The 18,886-nt window shown below is 42.2% G+C and overlaps 1 protein-coding gene across 9 annotated transcripts in view; it reads right to left on the bottom strand.

Moving 5' to 3' along the window:
• Window positions 1–18,886, bottom strand: part of Ehmt1 (euchromatic histone lysine methyltransferase 1) — a 171,807-nt gene that overhangs the window by 89,356 nt on the left and 63,565 nt on the right. For 7 of the 9 annotated variants that reach the window (XM_036183439.1, XM_036183445.1, XM_036183444.1 and 4 more), the window contains exons 2-4: window positions 16,691–16,757; window positions 9,488–10,044; window positions 2,971–3,142 (exon numbers count right to left, since the gene is read on the bottom strand). In XM_036183439.1, the coding sequence (XP_036039332.1) occupies window positions 2,971–3,142; window positions 9,488–10,044; window positions 16,691–16,757 (796 nt within the window). The remainder of the gene's footprint in view (window positions 1–2,970; window positions 3,143–9,487; window positions 10,045–16,690; window positions 16,758–18,886) is intronic. The other 2 variants (XM_036183440.1, XM_036183443.1) reach the window with 2 other exon arrangements.

The following is an 18,886-nucleotide window of genomic DNA, read 5'->3' as shown; positions in this document are numbered from 1 at the left end:
GCATTCTCCCAGAGCCTCACCCTCAGAGTTGAGCTTCTACATTCCCATGGACAACAGACGGTATACCAATGATGGTAATAAGCCACAATGGGAATGCAGGGCATGCTTCTCTCTGCAAAACACACAGAGACACAGAAATTCTGACTTCTTCTCCATCCTGGGGATGGGACAAGCCCTGAAGTGGCAACAGAAAAACACCTTGGACTAGGAAAGGATTTGCAACTGAAGAATCAAAACAAGTCAGCCGATTGCTGAAGCATATTACATTTACATTTTCAGGCTACTTCAAAAGGTGCAGACTAACATGCTAATTACCATCAGTTTACAGGGAGAGAAGGAAAGCTAAAAGAAAGAATACAAAACAAGAAATTGAAGTACTGATGAGCACACAGAGCATCTTGTTTATAAAAACTCTAATCAAAAAATAATAAAAGCATTTTAACATAGGGGGAAATAATAGTACATAACAGAAACACTCACTTTCAACATTCCTTCATCCCTTACACACAGCAGAATAACTATACAACTCTGAAAAGCAGCATGTTTAATTGTTCAAAACAACTAACACTGAGATAAACAGCCAGAAGAAGGTAGGGGAGGAAGTAGGAAGACATAAATCAAGCTGCTTACTCACTACCATGCTCCAGTTAAAAGACTGAGAACTCCTTACAAGCAACCAACATGGGCCACCGATTGGAACAGATGAACCTTGGACATCCAGTCCACCCACAAGATCTGCAGTAAAATGATGTGTCAAATCCAAAGCCTGAGACATGCAGCTGAACAGTGTCCATGACTAACCAAACCTAGGCTGACACAGGTAGTGAAATAGGTAACAGTAAGGCCTAAAGATTCATAAGAGTTTACAAACTGCTATAGCTTGATTCTTTCTGGCTTGCTTGTTTTTAAAGCAAGGCCTCAGGTTCGTCTTGAACGTGCAATCTTCCTGGCTCAACTTCCTGAGTGCTGGGATTAAAGGCCATGCCCCAACAAATACCTAGCTTCCAGTTTGGATCCTGAAGATCTCCACAAGTCCTGTGTTAAAGGCTTAGTCTCTAATTCGGTGTTTTAAGAGGTAGTAAGCCTTTATGGGACCCACTGAGGTCTTCAAATCACTGAAGTTCATGACTTGCAATGAGACAGTGGATTCTAGAACCCTTCTCTTTCTTTTGTACTTCCCAGTTCCCAAGGTAAACAGCTTTGTTCTGTCACACACTCCAACCATGTGTCACTGCAGGCTCAAATTCAGCTAACTGCTGGAGCAACAGGGGCCACTGACTATGGGCTGAAACTTTTAAAACTGTGAGCCAAATAAACTTTCTTTTTATAAACTAGTTATCTCAGTTGCTTATTACAATGACAGAAAGATGACTTACATATAAGCAAATACTTAAAAACAGATTGGGGCAAGATGGGTGGTGGTGGTGCATGCCTTTGATCCCAGCATTTGAAAGGCAGAGGGAGAAGGATCTTGGTGAGTTCAAGTCCATCCTGGTCTACAAAGTGGGTTCTAGGACAGCCAACAATGTTTCCCAAAAAAACCCTGTCTTGAAAAAACAAAACAAAACAAAAAAATAGATTGGGGCTCAGGAATGGGCTTAGTCAATAAAAATGCTTTCTAGGCAACCATAAAGACCTGAGTTTGGATCCTCAGCACACGTGTAAAATACTGAACATAGCAGTATGTGCCTGTAACTCTACTATTGGGAAGGCAAAGACAGGTGATCCTTGGGGCTTACTAGACAGCCAGCCTAGCCAAATCCGTAAGCTCCAAGTTCAGAGAGAGATTTTAGATCAAAAATAAGGCAGAACAGGGGGCCACAGAAACCATGAGTTTTGAAATCTGAGGGCAGTGCTGACCCGACACTGTGTAGCGCTGGCCACTGCAGCAGGAGAACTTCCACATAAGCCCCATGATGGCATGGGCAAAGGAGAACTGGCCTACCCTTCTCCTGAAGGAAGGCAGTCCCAGTACGCTGGACTGACCAAGTCAGCTATCACCCAGACCCACAACCAGAGCTTTATGTTGGCACACCCCCAACATCTACCCCACCTATGACCTCCCAGAGTACATGAAGGGACCTGTCCTGTGGAACCATAGCCACAGGATCTCCATGACTTGGTGCAACAGCAGGATATTCGATAAGGATTCAGTATTGATAGACCAGAAGCCAGGGGCCTTGAACCAGACGAACAACTCATTGTAATGAACACCTGGAGGCTGGGTTGATCGGACAAAAAGGGTCTACTGGGTGACACACCATAGTTCCCAATGCCACTAAGACGAATAGAGGTGGAGGTGTTGGTGGTGGGAAAAGAGGAGAGAAGTGGATTTTTTGTTCCTTTTGTTTTTAATTAAAAAAAATTTTTAAATTTTCTTTTGGGGGCAATGTTATGGGGGTGACAGGCAGATATGGAGGGACTGGGAAATGAGCAGGATTGGGATGTATGATGTACAATTCCCAAAAAATAAAAAGTAATGTTAAAAAGATAAGACAGAGGGCTCGGTGTTTAAAAATATAAAATATAAATATAAAGAAAAGAAGGAAGGAAGGAAGGAAGGAAGGAAGGAAGGAAGGAAGGGAGGGAGGGAGGGAGGGAGAGGTGACCCCCAATAATAATCAAGCACTAGTCCATTCCTTCCCTTGACAAGGCATATAGTCAGCCCAGAGGAGGGACAAGAAAAGTTCACAGTTAAATAGCTGGTTACAAAGCTAGAGTCCAAGAACAACTCTGTACCCTGGTCTAAAAGCAAGTCAGGAAAGCAAAACAGAAGTCATAAAGGTTGAAGGCAGAGGGCTTCTTAGCCATGCAGACCTATTACTCATCTCCAAAGTGGCCAGCTAGAAACAAGCTCTCTCACTCGCTCTCTGTCTCTGTCTCTGTCTCTGTCTCCGTGTGTGTGTGTGTGTGTGTGTGTGTGTGTGTGTGTGTGTGTGTGTGTGTGTGTGTGTTAGTTACTGCATTTACCTGTCTGGGACTTTGTGGTGGCCATGTAGCATTGGTTCTGAGGTAGCGACTGGTGGAGGGCTGGGAAGGTTGGTAAAAGCTGCTGTCGTCCACATTCAGAAATGTTTCTGTTGATATCCTCTTTTGGTTCCTTATGGTCTCGAACTTCTCTGTGGTCTTTGCTGGCTGCATGCTTCAAAAAAAGACAAGTAATTATAGTAACTGCAGAAGCAGATGGTGACTGAAATAACATGCATCCAAAAATCAATTCTTTTTCTCATTAATTCCCATTTACTGAAAGACAGAACATGGTGGAGAAAGGTATAAAATCCACAAATCCCCACAGTACAACTTAGCAAAGAAGAATCTAGCTCTAGAACACATGAACAGAACACTCAGTCCTACTATCCTTTGCTGGGTGAAGAATCAGGTATGAGAGAGAGCTGATTTTGTAGTTTAAATATATCTCTGATAAACAGGTCATTCAATAATTCCCCTTTGCTTCTACCGTGATGATTCCATCCCAGATGCCAACTGAGTAAAGGGAGGGAGGAGTGAAGAATCACGAAGTTTTCCTAAGGGATGAGTGATCTAAGATAATACATAGTCTTCACTGCTAAGGAACAGTGACTTGGAGGCACTTAGAATAGAAGCTGCTAAAATTTGCCAGGTAGGGGTGGTGCACATCTTTAATGCCAGCACTCAAAAGGCAGAGGCAGGTGGATCTCTGTAAGTTCAAGACAGCCAGGTCTACACAGTGAATTCTAGGACTGCCTGGACTAAACAGAGAAACCTTGTCTCAACAAACAACAACAACAACAAAAGAAGACTACCAAAATTCAAGGGTAGCTTGGACTAGGCAGTGGAACTGCAGCTGTAAAGGTAGAGAGGGAGCCATGATAGCACACTGCTGCTAAACCTGCTGGGGAGATAGAGACTGGGTTACAGGGAGGCAAGGCTGGATCTCCTCTAGGCTGCCTTGTCTCTTAAAAGTGTTCTTAAAGGGGCAAGATCCAACAATCTCAGGAATTAGTTGTTAGTCTAGCTTCCTGCAAAGCACTTACCTGTTATACCAATAACAAACTCCCAATACCTTACACCCTTGCCTTTACTCCAAACTGCCTGTACACCACTAAAATTCCCCTTTGTCTATGACCATAAACTCACCAATACTTTGGAGATAGCTTCATCTTTCAGTTTAAGCCACATACAATTCAGCTTGAACTGGATTTTATTGTGCAACAAGTGACTGCCTAAAAATGAATAGCATTCCAGGACAAGGTTTTCTCCAGCATATATGGTTTTGGAGAACATAGAATACCCACATATAAAAGAATGAAGTAGGGTTGGGGATTTAGCTCAGTGGTAGAGTTCGGTAGCCCTGGGTTCAGTCCTCAGCTCAAAAAAAAAAAAAAAGAATGAAGTACACCAGGTGTGGTAGCACAGGACTTTAATCCCAGAACTCTGTGAGTTTGAGGCCAGTCTGGACTACATAGTAAGTTCCAGGACAGTCAGAGCTATATAGAGAGACCCTATCTCAAAAAAATAAAAAGGATGAGGAGGTGAAGGAGACTTCTTTCCTCATACCATATCAAGGACATATACACACTCTGCTGTCCCCCTATTTCTTTCCCCCCCCCCCTCTCTCTCTCTCACTCACACACACACACACACACACACACACACACACACACACACACACATCCTCCTCCTCTACTTCCTAGTATTAAATGCTCAGGATTCTACCCGGACAGAGCCTGGGCAGCAATGTGAGTTCTCAGGCTGACAAATCACTGCAGTCAGAACTCAACACTGAATTCCATCAGTACAAAGAAAAGCAGACAACAACCAACTCCTAAAGCATGTACAATTCTGACAGGAAAGACGCTGGAAAAGCTTTAAAGATCTAAGTCAAGTGAAGATTTCACAAATGACACTACCAAGAACACAGCCCCAAACATAAAATTGATAAACTGAAGAATTCAATCAAATGAGATGTCAAACTCAGTTCATCAAACTGAAAAATCAGGCTGGGTATAGTGGCAAGCAACTGTAAGACTAATAGTCAGGAGTCAGGGATAAGAGCTGCTGCACACCTTGCAATTATACCCTTGGATACTTAACCCAGAAATAGAAAAAATTAAATACACAAGACCGTAAGTAGTCACAATAGCTGTAACTGAATAGCCAAAGACTGGACATACTAACTCAGGAGACAGAAGCAGAAGGATCACTGTTTTGAAGGAAACCAGGTCTACCAGATGATAGCAGCCCACATACAAGTCTCCTGACTGAAGGTAAATTCCACAAGGGGACACTGCCTAGGTCAGGTGGACATTAACTAATAGCTTTACATAATATAGCTTGGACCCTCCCTTCTTATACAGGGACTTCCAGGGCACCGGCAGAGAAAACAACTAGATGAGTAAGAACTTGAGAGGAAGAACTAGACTGAAGGGCTAGAAGAGAGTACTAGAGGAATGAGATGGAAGATGAGGAAGAGCCAGATGGGAAGTACTAGCTGGGTAAGAACAAGATGAAAAGGCCCCAGGTGAGGCAGAATTAAGATGAGAGAATGAAGATAGAACTTAGAGGGAGCAGTAGATAAGTATAGAGAGAAATCAGGCAAGAAAAGAGCTAGGCACGAGAGCAGAACTGAAGCTGTGTATATAGGGTGCTATGCCAGAGGAATTAAAGCAAGTGGGCTATGGAATTCAGTGTGCTGAGATTTTATTTCCCGAAAATAGTCCTCGCCATTAGTAGTTCTCTCTCCTGAGCCCCTGGGATGAATAATATTAAGGCTGGCAGGTGTGAGGAAGTTCAAGTTAAATCATGTCAAGGCATGACACAGCTCATCAGACACTGAATCACAGCAGCAACAGTATAAATGCTGGCAAGGACACCAGAAACCAGGCAGCGCCAACAATGATAACGGCTCAGGAAGGAATGGAGCTTGCCACCAAGCCTAATGACCTGAATTCAATCCCCAGAACCCACATTGGAAGGACAGAGCCAAGTCCTGCAAGATGACATCTGACTTGGACCACATGCACATTATGGCACATGTGTACCATGTACATGCTTATTTGCACTCACTCATGTACAATAAATGAATAACTAAATATAGTTTTAAATGTTACTACTGAGAAGACTGGAAAAGGCACATGTATATCTCAATACTATTTTTGAAGCTTCTGTTAATCATTAACTTTTAATTTCCTGGGTTTTAATAAGTTTCAGGGTTTTTCCTTTTACAATAGCATATTTTAATTGTACACAATAGGATTCATTAAGAAACATACATACATGTATATAATGTATTCCACACATATTCACCTTTCATTTCTCTCTCTCTCTCTCACGCATTTTTTGTTGTTTTTTTGTTTGTTTGTTTGTTTGTTTTTGTGGCAAGGTCTCTCTATGTATCCCTAGCTGTCCTGCAATTCACACCCACCCGGAGTGCTGAGATTAAATGTATACATCACCATGTCCAACTATCCTCTTTTTTTGTAAAGATTTACAAGTAATTATATACAGGTGTGTTAGTCTGCATGCGAGTATGTGGAAATCAATGCAGGTGCCTGAGGCACCAGAGGCATCAAAGTCCATGGAGCTGAAGTTACAGATAGTTGTGAGCCCCAGGTATAGAAGATGGGAACCAAACTAAGGTCCTCTGGGACAGCAGTTGTAGAAGGCACAAGGTCCTTGTGCACACAGATGCACTAGGAAAACAGGAACATTAAACACACAGGGATGTCTCTTCAAAGAAAGATGCACATAACTTGTTCTCTACCCAGAAGGATGGAAAAGGATGTGGTTAATGGCCTGTTGACCTCTATGCTATCTGGAGAGCCAGATCCCCTGTTCCCCAGATTCTTATATTTATCTTAGACTCTTCCTCCCTAGACCTTTATCTGGATCATTATTTCTTAGTCAGTAGAACCCATCTTTATGGGAGATATCACATGTACTTCATGAATGGAGCAGAGGTGGTTATAGCCTGCTGATATTTACCAAGCTGGCCAAACTGGGAATTGGAGGCCCCCAGCCAAGTGACCAGCAGGTGTTCCATTAGGTTGAACCCACATGAATGCCTGGCAAGAGGACAAAACATCTGATGGCGATGAGACTCCATACTGCAAAGTTGGCTGATGGCAAGCAGCTCCACCCTGCAGCCAATGCAGCGACTACAGAACCACACACGGTACTTAGGCAATCTGAACCAGTACCACAAAGATAAAGACAAGCACTTTTGGAAAAAGAAACATGAATAAGAGCTGCTACAATACAAACAGAACTCCTCAGAGAAATCACAATTCCTAAGAGACTGTGGAAGAATTGTAGTATCTCTATATACCTAGCCATCCATCCATCCATCCATCCATCCATCCATCCATCCATCCTTCCATTTATCCATCTTTGTCTATCTATTTATCTATCTATCTGTGTGTTTGTGTGTGTATGTCTGTCTATTGTTGTGGAATATCTGTACACTGTGTGAAGATATATTGCTGTGATTGGTTTAATAAAGAGCTGAATGGCCAATGGCTAGGCAGGAGACATAGGTGGGACTTGCAGGCAGAAAGAGGAAGTAGGAGGAGATAACTGAGGCACAGAGGAAACACCAAGAAGACATAGAAGGAGTCAGACATACAGAATGAAAGAAAGGTAAAAAGCCACATGGTAAAATGTAAATTAATAGAAATGAGTTAAGTTATAAGAGCTAGTTAGGAACAAGCCTAAGATGTAGACCAAGTTATCCTAACGGATAAGAAGTCTCTGCATCATTATTTGTGACCTGGCAGCCCAAAAAAAAATTCATCTACAGTCTACATGTCAAAGGTTAATGACCCTAGATCTTGTCCCCAATCACTTCTCCATCTAATTTTTTTTCAGTGTCCCCCTTTTTTTTTTTTTAAATAAATTTCTGATTTTTTTTCAAAGATTTATTTATTTACTATATATACAGAAGAGGGCGCCAGATCTCATTACAGATGGTTGTGAGCCACAATGTGGTTGCTGGGAATTGAACTCAGGACCTCTGGAAGAGCAGTCAGTGCTCTTAACCTCTGAGCCATCTCTCCAGCCCCAGACAGTGTTGCATAACACAACCTGGAGCTTACTGATTCAACTACTTTGGCTTAGCTGGGTGGTGGTGGCGCAAGCCTTTAATCCCAGCACTCAGGAGGCAAAGTCAGGTGGATCTCTGTGAGTTCGAGGCCAGCGTGGTCTACAAAGCAAGTTTCAGGACAGGCACCAAATCTACACAGAGAAACCCTGTCTCAAAAAAAAAAAAAAAAAAAAGAACTCAACTGGCCTGGCTAGCCAGCAAACACCAGGTCTCCTGTTATCTACTGGCACAGCATCCAGGATCTGTGTGGGTGCGAGGCATTTGAACCAGGGTGTTCACGCTTCCTCAGCAAGCACTTTTCTCACTGAGCCATCTCGCTAGTCCCATAATCAGTATACTGTGTAGGATAAGATGAAATTTGAGTTAAGCATGGCAGCACATACCCACAATTCCAGAATTTGGAAGGTAGGAGCAGGAATATCAGAAATTCAAGTCTAAGCACACTGCCTGAGCTAAGTGAGACCCTATCTCAAACAAAAACATAAATACATCACTTTTTTAAAAAATTAAAAACACACCGGGCAGTGGTAGCACACAGCTATTTTCCCAGCATGTGGGAGGCTGAGGCAGGTGGATCTCTCTAAGTTTCTAGACCAGTGTTTGGTCTACAGAGCAAGTTCCAGGACAGCCAGGGATACCCAGATAAACAACCCTGTCTGGAAGAAAAAACAAAAAACAAAGCAGAACAAAAAATAGGTATTAAAATTTAAAAGCATCAACATAGAAGACCAAAATGAAAGGATTAAAGCATAGAGCAGGAAACAGAAAACAGGTAAGGTACACTAAACAAGGACACAAAATCCATCCATAGTGCAGTGCTCACAGAAAAGAGACTCTACGGGGAGGAAACTGACAAGCACACATCATGCACTCATTACATGGTTCTGGAGCGGACATGGAAACCCAGACTGGCAGTCCTGCGGAAAGGGTCCAAGAATGAAGCCCTAAAGGCTACAAAGAAAACAGCAAATGGTCTGCACATAAAGGACACTAGAAATCATAAGGGCACGTGATCATGAATGCAGAATCCACCAAAGCTAAAGCCGCAACAGGAAACAGTAAAGTCACAGTATTGCAGGCATTTTGAAAACATACATCAAATACATGCCATGTAAAGCAGATTGAAACAAAGTCCAGCTGGCTGAGTATTACAGGGAAGTACAGCTTTCTCTCAGAGTTAAAGTGCAGAACTCAATCACTCTCAGTAATCCTGAGAACTACTGAATCACAGAGCAAAAAGAAGCCTTTGGGAAAAACCTTAAAAGAAAGGCTGATGTAGTATCATGTGACTTGGTTGCTCATATGTTATTGATGACTACTGCCATTAACTGGCTTTCCCCTTTGTTGCTTGAAAGTCTATTTGTTCTCATTACTACAAAGGAGAAGACAGAAGAGACATAAAATTACCAGGCCCAGGATGGACTTCGGCATGGTCTTGCGTGCCCTGTGAACCCTGACATCAGTGCCTGAGGCTGTAGGCTTCCTGTCCTCGGCATCTACACTCCCTTCCCCAGGCACAGCAGGTGCTGTGGTTGGTGTCTGAGGAAGTGCACTTGGAGTCCTGCATTTACTGGCCCCTCCAGGAAGAGTTTTTGCTGCATGACCAGGAAGCGAGGAGGCTAGAGTGTTGGGAGTCCTCAAGGGCTGCCCCTGCAGGGCTGGTTTATTTAAGAAATATCCATTGCTGCCAATGACGGAAGTCTGCAGGAAGTCGTCAGCTGTGACATGGTTTTGCTTTCCCACTTCTGTGTCTCTTTCTGAAAGACCATTTTCAGCCACCCGAGATGCTCTGTTGGTTCCTTCCTGTGGGCTAGCTCTTGTGCTCTCCTGAGTATGTGTGGGTGCATTTGGAAGGCTGGTGTCACCACTCTTGTCACAAGACCCATTGGTTTCTCCATCTGCAGCCAGGGGAGTCTCTCCTGTCTGTTTCTCCGTGGAACCTTCATCAGCAGCCATAGGTGTATCTGTGAACAGAGAAAGGTGTGTCACAGCTGCTGGCACCCATCAATCCACAGAACTAATACCAAGAATTACAGTTGATTTGGCCAGCATAAACAAAGTAGTCTACCGTGCTAGCGTGTAGCTAAGTTGGAAAACTCTTGCCTAACGTGTACAAGGCCCTGGGTTCAATTCTCAACACAAAAAAGCAAAAAACAAAAAAAACACACCGGTCTATAAAAATCATTTCCTATAGAAACCAACACTTAAATTGTAATAATAAAACATTAACTTTTGTTTAAGTTTGAGAAATCAGCCTATTTTTAAAAAGCCTGTATGTTGGGGATTTAAAGAGGGATAGGTTCTGGGATTAAGGGCATTTACTGTTTTATAGAGTACCTAAATTGGTTTGCAGCACTCACACTGGGCAGTTCCTAACCACTAACCAAGGGAGCTGTTTGGTTGGAACCTACAGCTTGTCCCTGCACAATCCAGAAAGCCCCATTCACTCCCCCCTCCTCAACCCTGCCTGTTCAGACCGTCTTCAAACAAAGGAAAGGCACCAAAGAGCCCAGTTCCCCATTCTTGGAATTTGGACTATTGCAACTTCCTCTCCTGTTGCCGCCAGCAGCCCAAATCCCTGTTCAACTGCTCAGTTTTTGACTACACTTAGGCACAAGCCCAGCTTGTGGAGAACATGTCACCATCCCTCATCTACAACCTATAAAGTCTCCCTGCTTTAGTTCAGGCATGTGGCTTCTCTGGGCTCAGACTCTGGGACTAGCAAAAACACCCAGGAGTTTCTTTGCTCAAATAAACCTGTTGTTTGTTACACTTTTCCAATTCAGCTTGATCTGGCCTACTGAGCTGGCAGAGAAACTTATTGGGGAAGAGGAGTGCAGAAAAACCTATAAGGATCCAATTCCCTCATCTGGCTTCTGAGGCCACCTGTGCTTATTTATGCCCACATATCCACACTTAGATACACATGCACATAATTAAAAATAATTTTTTAAAAAGTTGCTTCAGAAGCATCATAGAAGCACAAAGCAAAGCTGGAGGGAAGGGGATCACATTCAGTATATTTTGGGTCTACATGTCTTCTCTTATAAGTCCAGACTCCTCTGGCTATTCATTCTATCATGTCCAAGAGAGTAAGAACTTAAGAGTTTTCTCCAAGAAGACCTACCAAGGGGCTGATGCAGACTCATGATCACAACCCTAAAGGCAGGAGGCACTCTAATGGAATGCACAGTTTCCCCCTTAACACCCTGTCCTCAGCTCTCCTTTTCACTGTACCTATCACCTAACACACAGGATTTATCATTTATTGTTAGTCATCTGCCCTTTCCAAGATGCAAGTTCTAAAACAGCAGAGACTGCCACTCCCTTTCTTCTCAGCACACACACAAGGCCAGAGAGTAACATATGCAATACATCCTTTCGGAATGGACAACAGGCATTAGTAACTTTTTAAACCCTTAGCAAAACAAAATATGTAAAAACTTTCCTTAACTTGGAGGTTATACTGCAACTTCTGGAGCCAACGTATACTCAGTCAGAAATGTTAATTCCAAGTCAACAGAAATAGCCCAGAGGTCCGTTAAGGCTTCTAATGTCTGGCACATAGAGAAGGGGTTGAGTGACAGCACCAATAAGAGGAAAAATGCAAAGGCAGTGGTGCAGAGGCGCTTTCACCTTATCCAATCAAGACACAGCACAGTCAGACTGCTGTTTTCACAGTTAAGTGGCATGGCTGGACTGTAGCTCAGTGGTAAAGTACTCGTCCAGAATACAAAACTGCCTGTGTTGAGTCCAAGTACTGCCAAAAAGAAAAAGAGAAAGAAAAACTGCTGTGGGATGTTCTGTATGTCAAATGTGTTGATCTGATTGGTTAAAATAAATAAAGTGCTGATTGGCCAGTAGCCAAGCAGGAAGGATAAGGTAGGCGGGACAAGGAGGAGGAGAATTCTGGAAAGTGAAGGCTGGGGCAGAGAGAGACTGCCAGCCACCGCCATGACAAGAAAGAGATAACGTAATGGCAAGCCATGAGCCACGTGGCAAAGTATAGATTAATAGAAATGGGCTAAATATAAGAGTTAAGAGCTAGACAATGGTAGACCTCAGCTAACGGCCAAGCAGTTTAAATAATATGAATGTCTGTGTGTTTATTTTATAAGTGGGTTGTTGGACGAACAGGGCTTGGCAGGGGCTGGAGAGAAGCTCTCCAACTACAAAAAGAATGTCATTCTCTATACCAATCTTAACTTAGACATATAAGAAGAAAGGCAGGTAGTGTACATATTTAATCCCAGGACTCAGGAGGCTTAGGTAAGCCTGGTCTATATGAAGAGTTCAAGGACAGCCAGAGCTGCATTTTGTGTGTGTGTGTGTGTGTGTGTGTGTGTGTGTGTGTGTGTGTGTGAAGAAAAACATAGGATACTTATAAAAGGAAGAAAAATACAAAGAATATTTTTTAAAGCCAAATTACTTAATACCTATGTACAGAGGAAAACACTTAAAGAGAATGTTCTGGAACCAAGTAACAAAATAACAAAGCTATCAAGTCCCCTCAAATTTAGAAATTCAGTGATATTTTAATCAAAATTCCAATTAACATATTAAAGAATTCTATGACTTAAGCTAAAATATAACAAAGAGAGTTAACTTTTAAAAATGGTAAAAGTATGCCATGAGAATGAACAGTAAAGGCAAGGAAACAAGCTCCTACTGCAAAGATTCACAAGGCAGCCTAAATCCACAGCATCGACAGTAGAGACAAAGCACTGAGGACAAAGGTCCATTTTCCACAGGCCTGTTTGGGTGCAGCTGAGGTACTCTGTAGTCCACCTTGCAAGCCTTAGCTAGCCTGTGACATACAGAAGTCCTACTGGCTTGCACAATGCTCATAGAAAAAATGTAGAGAAACAAACAATAGTGCATAAACCAGAAGTTCATGAAACATCACAAAGTGCATTAATAAAGATAGGGTTAAAGAGTAATAATACAATTACACTTCAGGTGCTTTTCTATTATAGTATAAAAAATTGGATTGTTTTGCTAGGGAGAAGCCTCAGCAGTTAGGACGACTAAGGCTCTTCCAGAAGACTTAGGTTCAATTCCCAGCACCTACATAGCAACTCAAAACTGGCTGTAACTCCAGGCCCAGAGTATTTAACATCTTCTTCTGGCCTCCATGGAACTGTACACACATGTACAAAGATACACATTCAGGAAAATACTCACATAAAGTGAAAATAAATATCAAAAAATATTTTTAATTGTTTCAAAAAGAAATTATACTATATAGACCAGGCTAGCCTCAAATTCACAGACATCTACTTCCCTCTTGCTGTGGGATATTCTGTATACTGTGAATGTGTTGCTCTGATTGGTTGGTAAATAAAATGCTGATTGGCCAGTAGCCAGACAGGAAATACAAGGAGAATTCTGGGAAGTGAAAGGCTGAGTCAAGAGACACGGACCAGGGAGCAACATGAACTGGGATTCAGGTAAAGCCACAGAAAACGTGGCAAAACATAAGACTGATAGAAATGGGTTAATTTAAGATTTAAGAGCTAGCTAGCAGGGAGTCTGCCATGGCCATAGTTTAAAAATAATATAAGCCTCTGTGTGTTTACTTGGGGGACACGAGTGGGAGAGATTTGTCTCAATTTCCAGGACACAGGAAATCTTCCGACTACAACCTCTGCCTCCCATGTACTGGGACTAAAGTATATACCACCATGCCTGGCCTCTAATTTCATGTACTATTAAAAAAAAAAAAAAATCCCCTGAATTGACAGGTAATAAATTCTAGGGTTATATGCCTATAAACAGTCCCATACCACAAAGCCACTTATCTAAGGGTTAATCAAGTATTTGAAAAAAAAATAAAATTCAGCACTAACTTTTAAAACAAATAGCCAGAGTCATCACACTTAATCCACCCATGAGAGGATCCAAAATATCTACCAGCCAATCAAAACTAGACATGCAGAAAGGCACAATTATAACAAAGTCAGCTGGTAGAGTGCTCAGACATAAAGGTAAAGTGATTAAAGGAACCATACATGTGGGGAAGCTAGATGAAGACAGCTTTCTCTATCCACCCAAACAGACCTCCAGAGATGAGAACCTACTGTCTGAGAAAATTACCATGTGATGAAATTAATGGTAGATCAAACAGAACACTAGATGAAGATCCCAAAGATACAGAGTAAGAATCTATACAAAGAAAAAAGAAAACTAAAAAGCAAATGAGCTGAGATTTAGTGAAGAGTAAAGCAGTGTCACATACCTGAAGAAAGGAAAGAAGAAAAATATATTTGAAAGAGCTAATAGTTTTAAAAAATATCCATCAAGCAAGTTAAACACAAATACCCCAAACCAATGCATGACATAATCAATGTGTACAAAAAAATAGAATTAGCCAGATGTAGTAACAGAAGCCTTTAATCTCAGAAGCAGAAGCAGATGGAGCTCTGTGAGTTCAAAGATAGCCTGGTCTACTTAGAGTTCCAGGCTAGCTGGGTTTACATAGTGAGACCTATCCCAAAAACAAAAACAAAGAAAGAAAACAGGAGGGAAGAAGAGAAGGAAGGGGGAAACAATATATAAATATCCAGAAAAATGATGCATCACATACAAAGAAAAAGATAAATAAAGGCACATATTTCAGATTAAACCATAAGCAAGGCAAAAGAACATCGTCTTTAAATTGCTCAGGGAAAAAAAAAACTACTAGTTTAGGATGATTGTGTATGGCATCCTTCAGATAGCCAGTCAGAAAACAAGGGCTGAGAAAAAGATTAAGCACTGTGCTGTAGAGTGTTTTTGTTTGTTTGTTTGTTTTGTTTTTGTTTTTGTTTTTTTGGTTTTTCAAGACAGGGTTTCTCTGTAACTTTGGGGGCTGTCCTGGAACTCGCTTTGTAGACCAGGCTGGTCTCGAACTCAGAGATCCACCTGCTTCTGCCTCCTGAGTGCTGGGATTACAGGCATGTATGTGCCACCACTGCCCAACTTGCTGTAGAGTTTTAACTGTCAACTTGATAGAATCTAGAATCACATGGGAAGAGTCGCTTATATTTTTGGTTGTAAGCCTACCCTTTAACAGCTGAGTCATCTCTCCAGCCCGGGAAGTAAGTTTTAAATGAGGATTTATCTAGATCAGGTTGGCCTATAGGCATATAGGATTGTTTTAATTGTTAACTGATATAGGAAAACCCAGTCCATCATAGGTAGCATCATTTCATGGACTGGGCCCTGGACTACATTAGTGAAAACCAGCTGAGAGCAAACAAGCAGGCAGAAGAGGTGTGTTTATTTCTCTGTGTTCTTGGTTGTGAATGTGATATGACAAGCAGCTTGAGTTCCTGCCCTGACTTCTGCAACATGATAGTCAATAACCTGGACTTAAACCCTTTCCTCCCTTAAGTTGCTTTTTGTTTAGTGGTTTTATTAGAGCAACAGAAACAGTACCAGGACAATCCACTCACAGAAAAGCATTAATAAGGCTGACACAATAGGACAAATAAAGCTAAAACTTACTACTGTGTAGACAAGTTTAATGACAACATATGAGAAAAGTCTATCATGCAAACCTAAAATAGAAGAAAGCTTGTGTGTGTCTAAGAAAGAGACAGGGAGAATTTAGAAGCCTGAAAAATGTGTTGGATCCCTTGGAGCTACAGTTGAAGATAGCTGTGAGCCTATGACAGACATGGGTGATAGGAACCAAACTCCAGTTGTCTGGAAAAGCAACAAGTGCTCTTAATCACTGAGTCATCTACCCAGCCTGATATCTAGACTTCTTATAGAATAGCCTGCCTCCTAGAATCACCCTCATACTACCCTCTCTACACCCCACATTCAACCTCCTGGAAACCACTACTATATCCTCAAAGTTTCTACTTCTCTTTGATCAGAATGCCATGTAAATAGAGTCACATAGTCGAGTAGTGGTGGTGCACACGCCTAATCCCAGCACTTGAAAGGCAGAGGCAGATGGATCTCTGTGAGTTCGAGGCCAGCCTGGTCTACAGAGCGAGTTCCAGGAAAGGCAGGCTCCAAAGCTACACAGAGAAACCCTGTCTTGAAAAACAAAAAACAAACAAACAAACAAAAAACAAAAACAAAAAAGCAAGACAACAAAAGTCTTTTTAGACCTGGCTTTTTTCATTTTGCAAAATACACTTACACTATGTCCACATTGTTGCATGGACCACACTATTAATCTATGGTGTGTATCACAGCTTATGTATCCAGTATGTTATCAGATAGGGTCTGGGCATATGTTCCAGTGTAATAAAGACACTACAACTGTTAGTGTGATTACTCACTTTTTTTCACCTGCAGTTTTAAAACAAGGATACACAAGATATTTGATTTCCATACTTTGTTAAGATTTTTCCTTGTCTGGCAAATCTTTTGCAAGAACTTCTGTGTGTGTGTGTGTGTGTGTGTGTGTGTGTGTGTGTGTGTGTGTGCGCGCGCGCGCGCGCGCGCGCGCGCACGCTCTCTCTCTATTCAGGAATGGGAGAGATAAAAAAAAAAAAAATTACACTGTAATCCTAAGTAAATTCCAAGAAAGTCAAAAGGCAGGGAGAGATAATAAGAAGAGTGCATGCAGCAAAGTCCCCTCCCTCTCCTGTTGGGTGAACTGGCCCTTACCTTCCCTTAGCAGCTCAGTTTTCATGCAGCAATCCTGCTTAGTCTCTTGCTTGGCCAGAACTGCCTGCTGGAGGGGAAGAAAAAAGACAATAGGCATCAACCAGGCTATATCAGGGCGTTTTCAAATCAAGTAAGTCATAAAATCGTCCTCTTTCCAAACAGGGTTACTAGCACAGTCACCTCCAGAAAGAGGCGTTCAGAAACCAGTCCGCAAGACAGTGTGCCTAGTCTGCAGGACTGGACAGCACTCTTAAGAGTGCGTTTATATCCAGCTTATATAGGTAGAAATCTGAAATGCAGCCGGGCGGTGGTGGCGCACGCCTGTAATCCCAGCACTCAGGAGGCAGAGCCAGGCGGATCTCTGTGAGTTCGAGGCCAGCCTGGTCTACAAAGTGAGATCCAGGAAAGGCGCAAAGCTACACAGAGAAAAAAACCAAAAACACCAAAAAAAAAAGAAAAAGAAATCTGAAATGCTTCACTTTGATATTGCATCTGTTAATTCTTTTCATTTCCTTTAAAATGAATTTTGTTAACTCTTTAAGTGTTTCAAGTACCTGACACCTACAAAAAGTTACAGCCGGGCAGTGGTGGCACACGCCTTTAATCCCTCAGGAGGCAGAGCCAGGCGGATCTCTGTGAGTTTGAGACCAGCCTGGTCTCCAAAGTGAGTTCCAGGGAAGGCGCAAAGCTACACAGAGAAACCCTGGCTCGAAAAACCAAAAGTTACAGAAAGTATGGGGCTAAAAGTATGTGCTGCTATTGGGGGAGGCATGTCCCTGGAGGCTAAAGACCCCACACCATTTTCAGTTCACCCTTTATCTACTTTGTGCTTGTGGTTTAAGATGTGAGTTCTCAGCAGCCTTTCCCAGCTGCCTTGCCTGTCTGTTGTCTCAGCCCTGTCTTTACAGACTTGAACCCTCTACGACTGCAAGCCAAAATAAATGTTTTCTCCTGTGGGGGGAGAAAAAAGAATATGTGCTGTCCTTCCAGGACTGAAGTTCAGCTCGAGTGCCCCATGAGGTGGCTTATAGCTGCTCTAAGTCCAGCTCCAGGGGAATCCAATACCCTCTTCTGAACACTAAGGATAATACACTCAAGTACACATAACCATATACAGCCAAACACATCTATACATAATTTAAAAACAATGCATCTGGCACAGTGGCATACATTTTTAATCCCAGCACTCAAGAGGGCAAACAGATAGAACTGTGAGTTCAAGGCCACCCTTGTCTATACAGCAAGCTCTAGGCCAGCCAGGGTTACATAGTGAAACACTCTCAAAATAATAATAATAATAATATTTAGTTACAGAAATGTGTAAACAAGAAAATTCAATTAGATACTAAATCACTATGTATTTGAGCTTAAGAATTCACCACATGGAGGAATATATTATAGTTCCAAGGCCTTAAAATACCAAAATCCCACACACCTCCTGGAGCTTCAAGCTACAAAAACATACAACTTGTAGAACCTAAAGGCATGACCCTCACCATACAGCTGAAAACCTTTGGAGAACTCCAAAGACTCCAAAAGCTTTTTCAGAACAACCTCAATGAACCTTCAGCTCACTGTAATTTCTACTTTACCTGAAGTTCCCAAAAGCAAGGTCATGCTCTTCTTTGCACCCAAAGTCAAATGCCCCATCCCTCTTCCCTAGAAACAAACACCTGCCATCAACTAGTGCTTCCCAAGTAATTCTCTTTAAAGAACTGGTTATCCTTATTAAAAGACAGGAGCAGGACATCACTTTCTCCTGATCCCAGGCTAGTCCATCCCTCTTCCCAGAAAGACCTACAGTGGTTTTCAGTGTAGTCTAAGGACACTAAGACCAGGTTTCTTAGGTGTTTGCATAGTCACCCAGGGAAGGGGTCCTGTTGGAACCTGCTGTACCTGCTCCTTACCTACAGGGAAACCATGGATACTGATAATCATCTTCGCCAATCACTTGGAGTGAAAGTCAGTCAGGACCACTGAGTACATGTCCAGTACCAGACATACAGACAGTTTCAGTAGGCACTGTTCCATACCATCAAGCTCAACTCGGGAGTTCTGAGACCAGACAAACTAAACGTGGTTTTACATCTTCAAAGGCTGGTTGGTGAACAGTGACAGTGATACGAAAGACTACACGGGACACAAACCTTAACACTGAGGCAAAACCATCTCCAATTCTTTTCAAGAAAAAGCTCA

This window comes from Onychomys torridus, chromosome 4, assembly GCF_903995425.1.
Source record: "Onychomys torridus chromosome 4, mOncTor1.1, whole genome shotgun sequence".
Lineage (NCBI taxonomy): Eukaryota > Metazoa > Chordata > Mammalia > Rodentia > Cricetidae > Onychomys > Onychomys torridus.
Note: the sequence above shows the minus strand (reverse complement) of the source record. Positions and strands in the feature narration are given on the sequence as shown.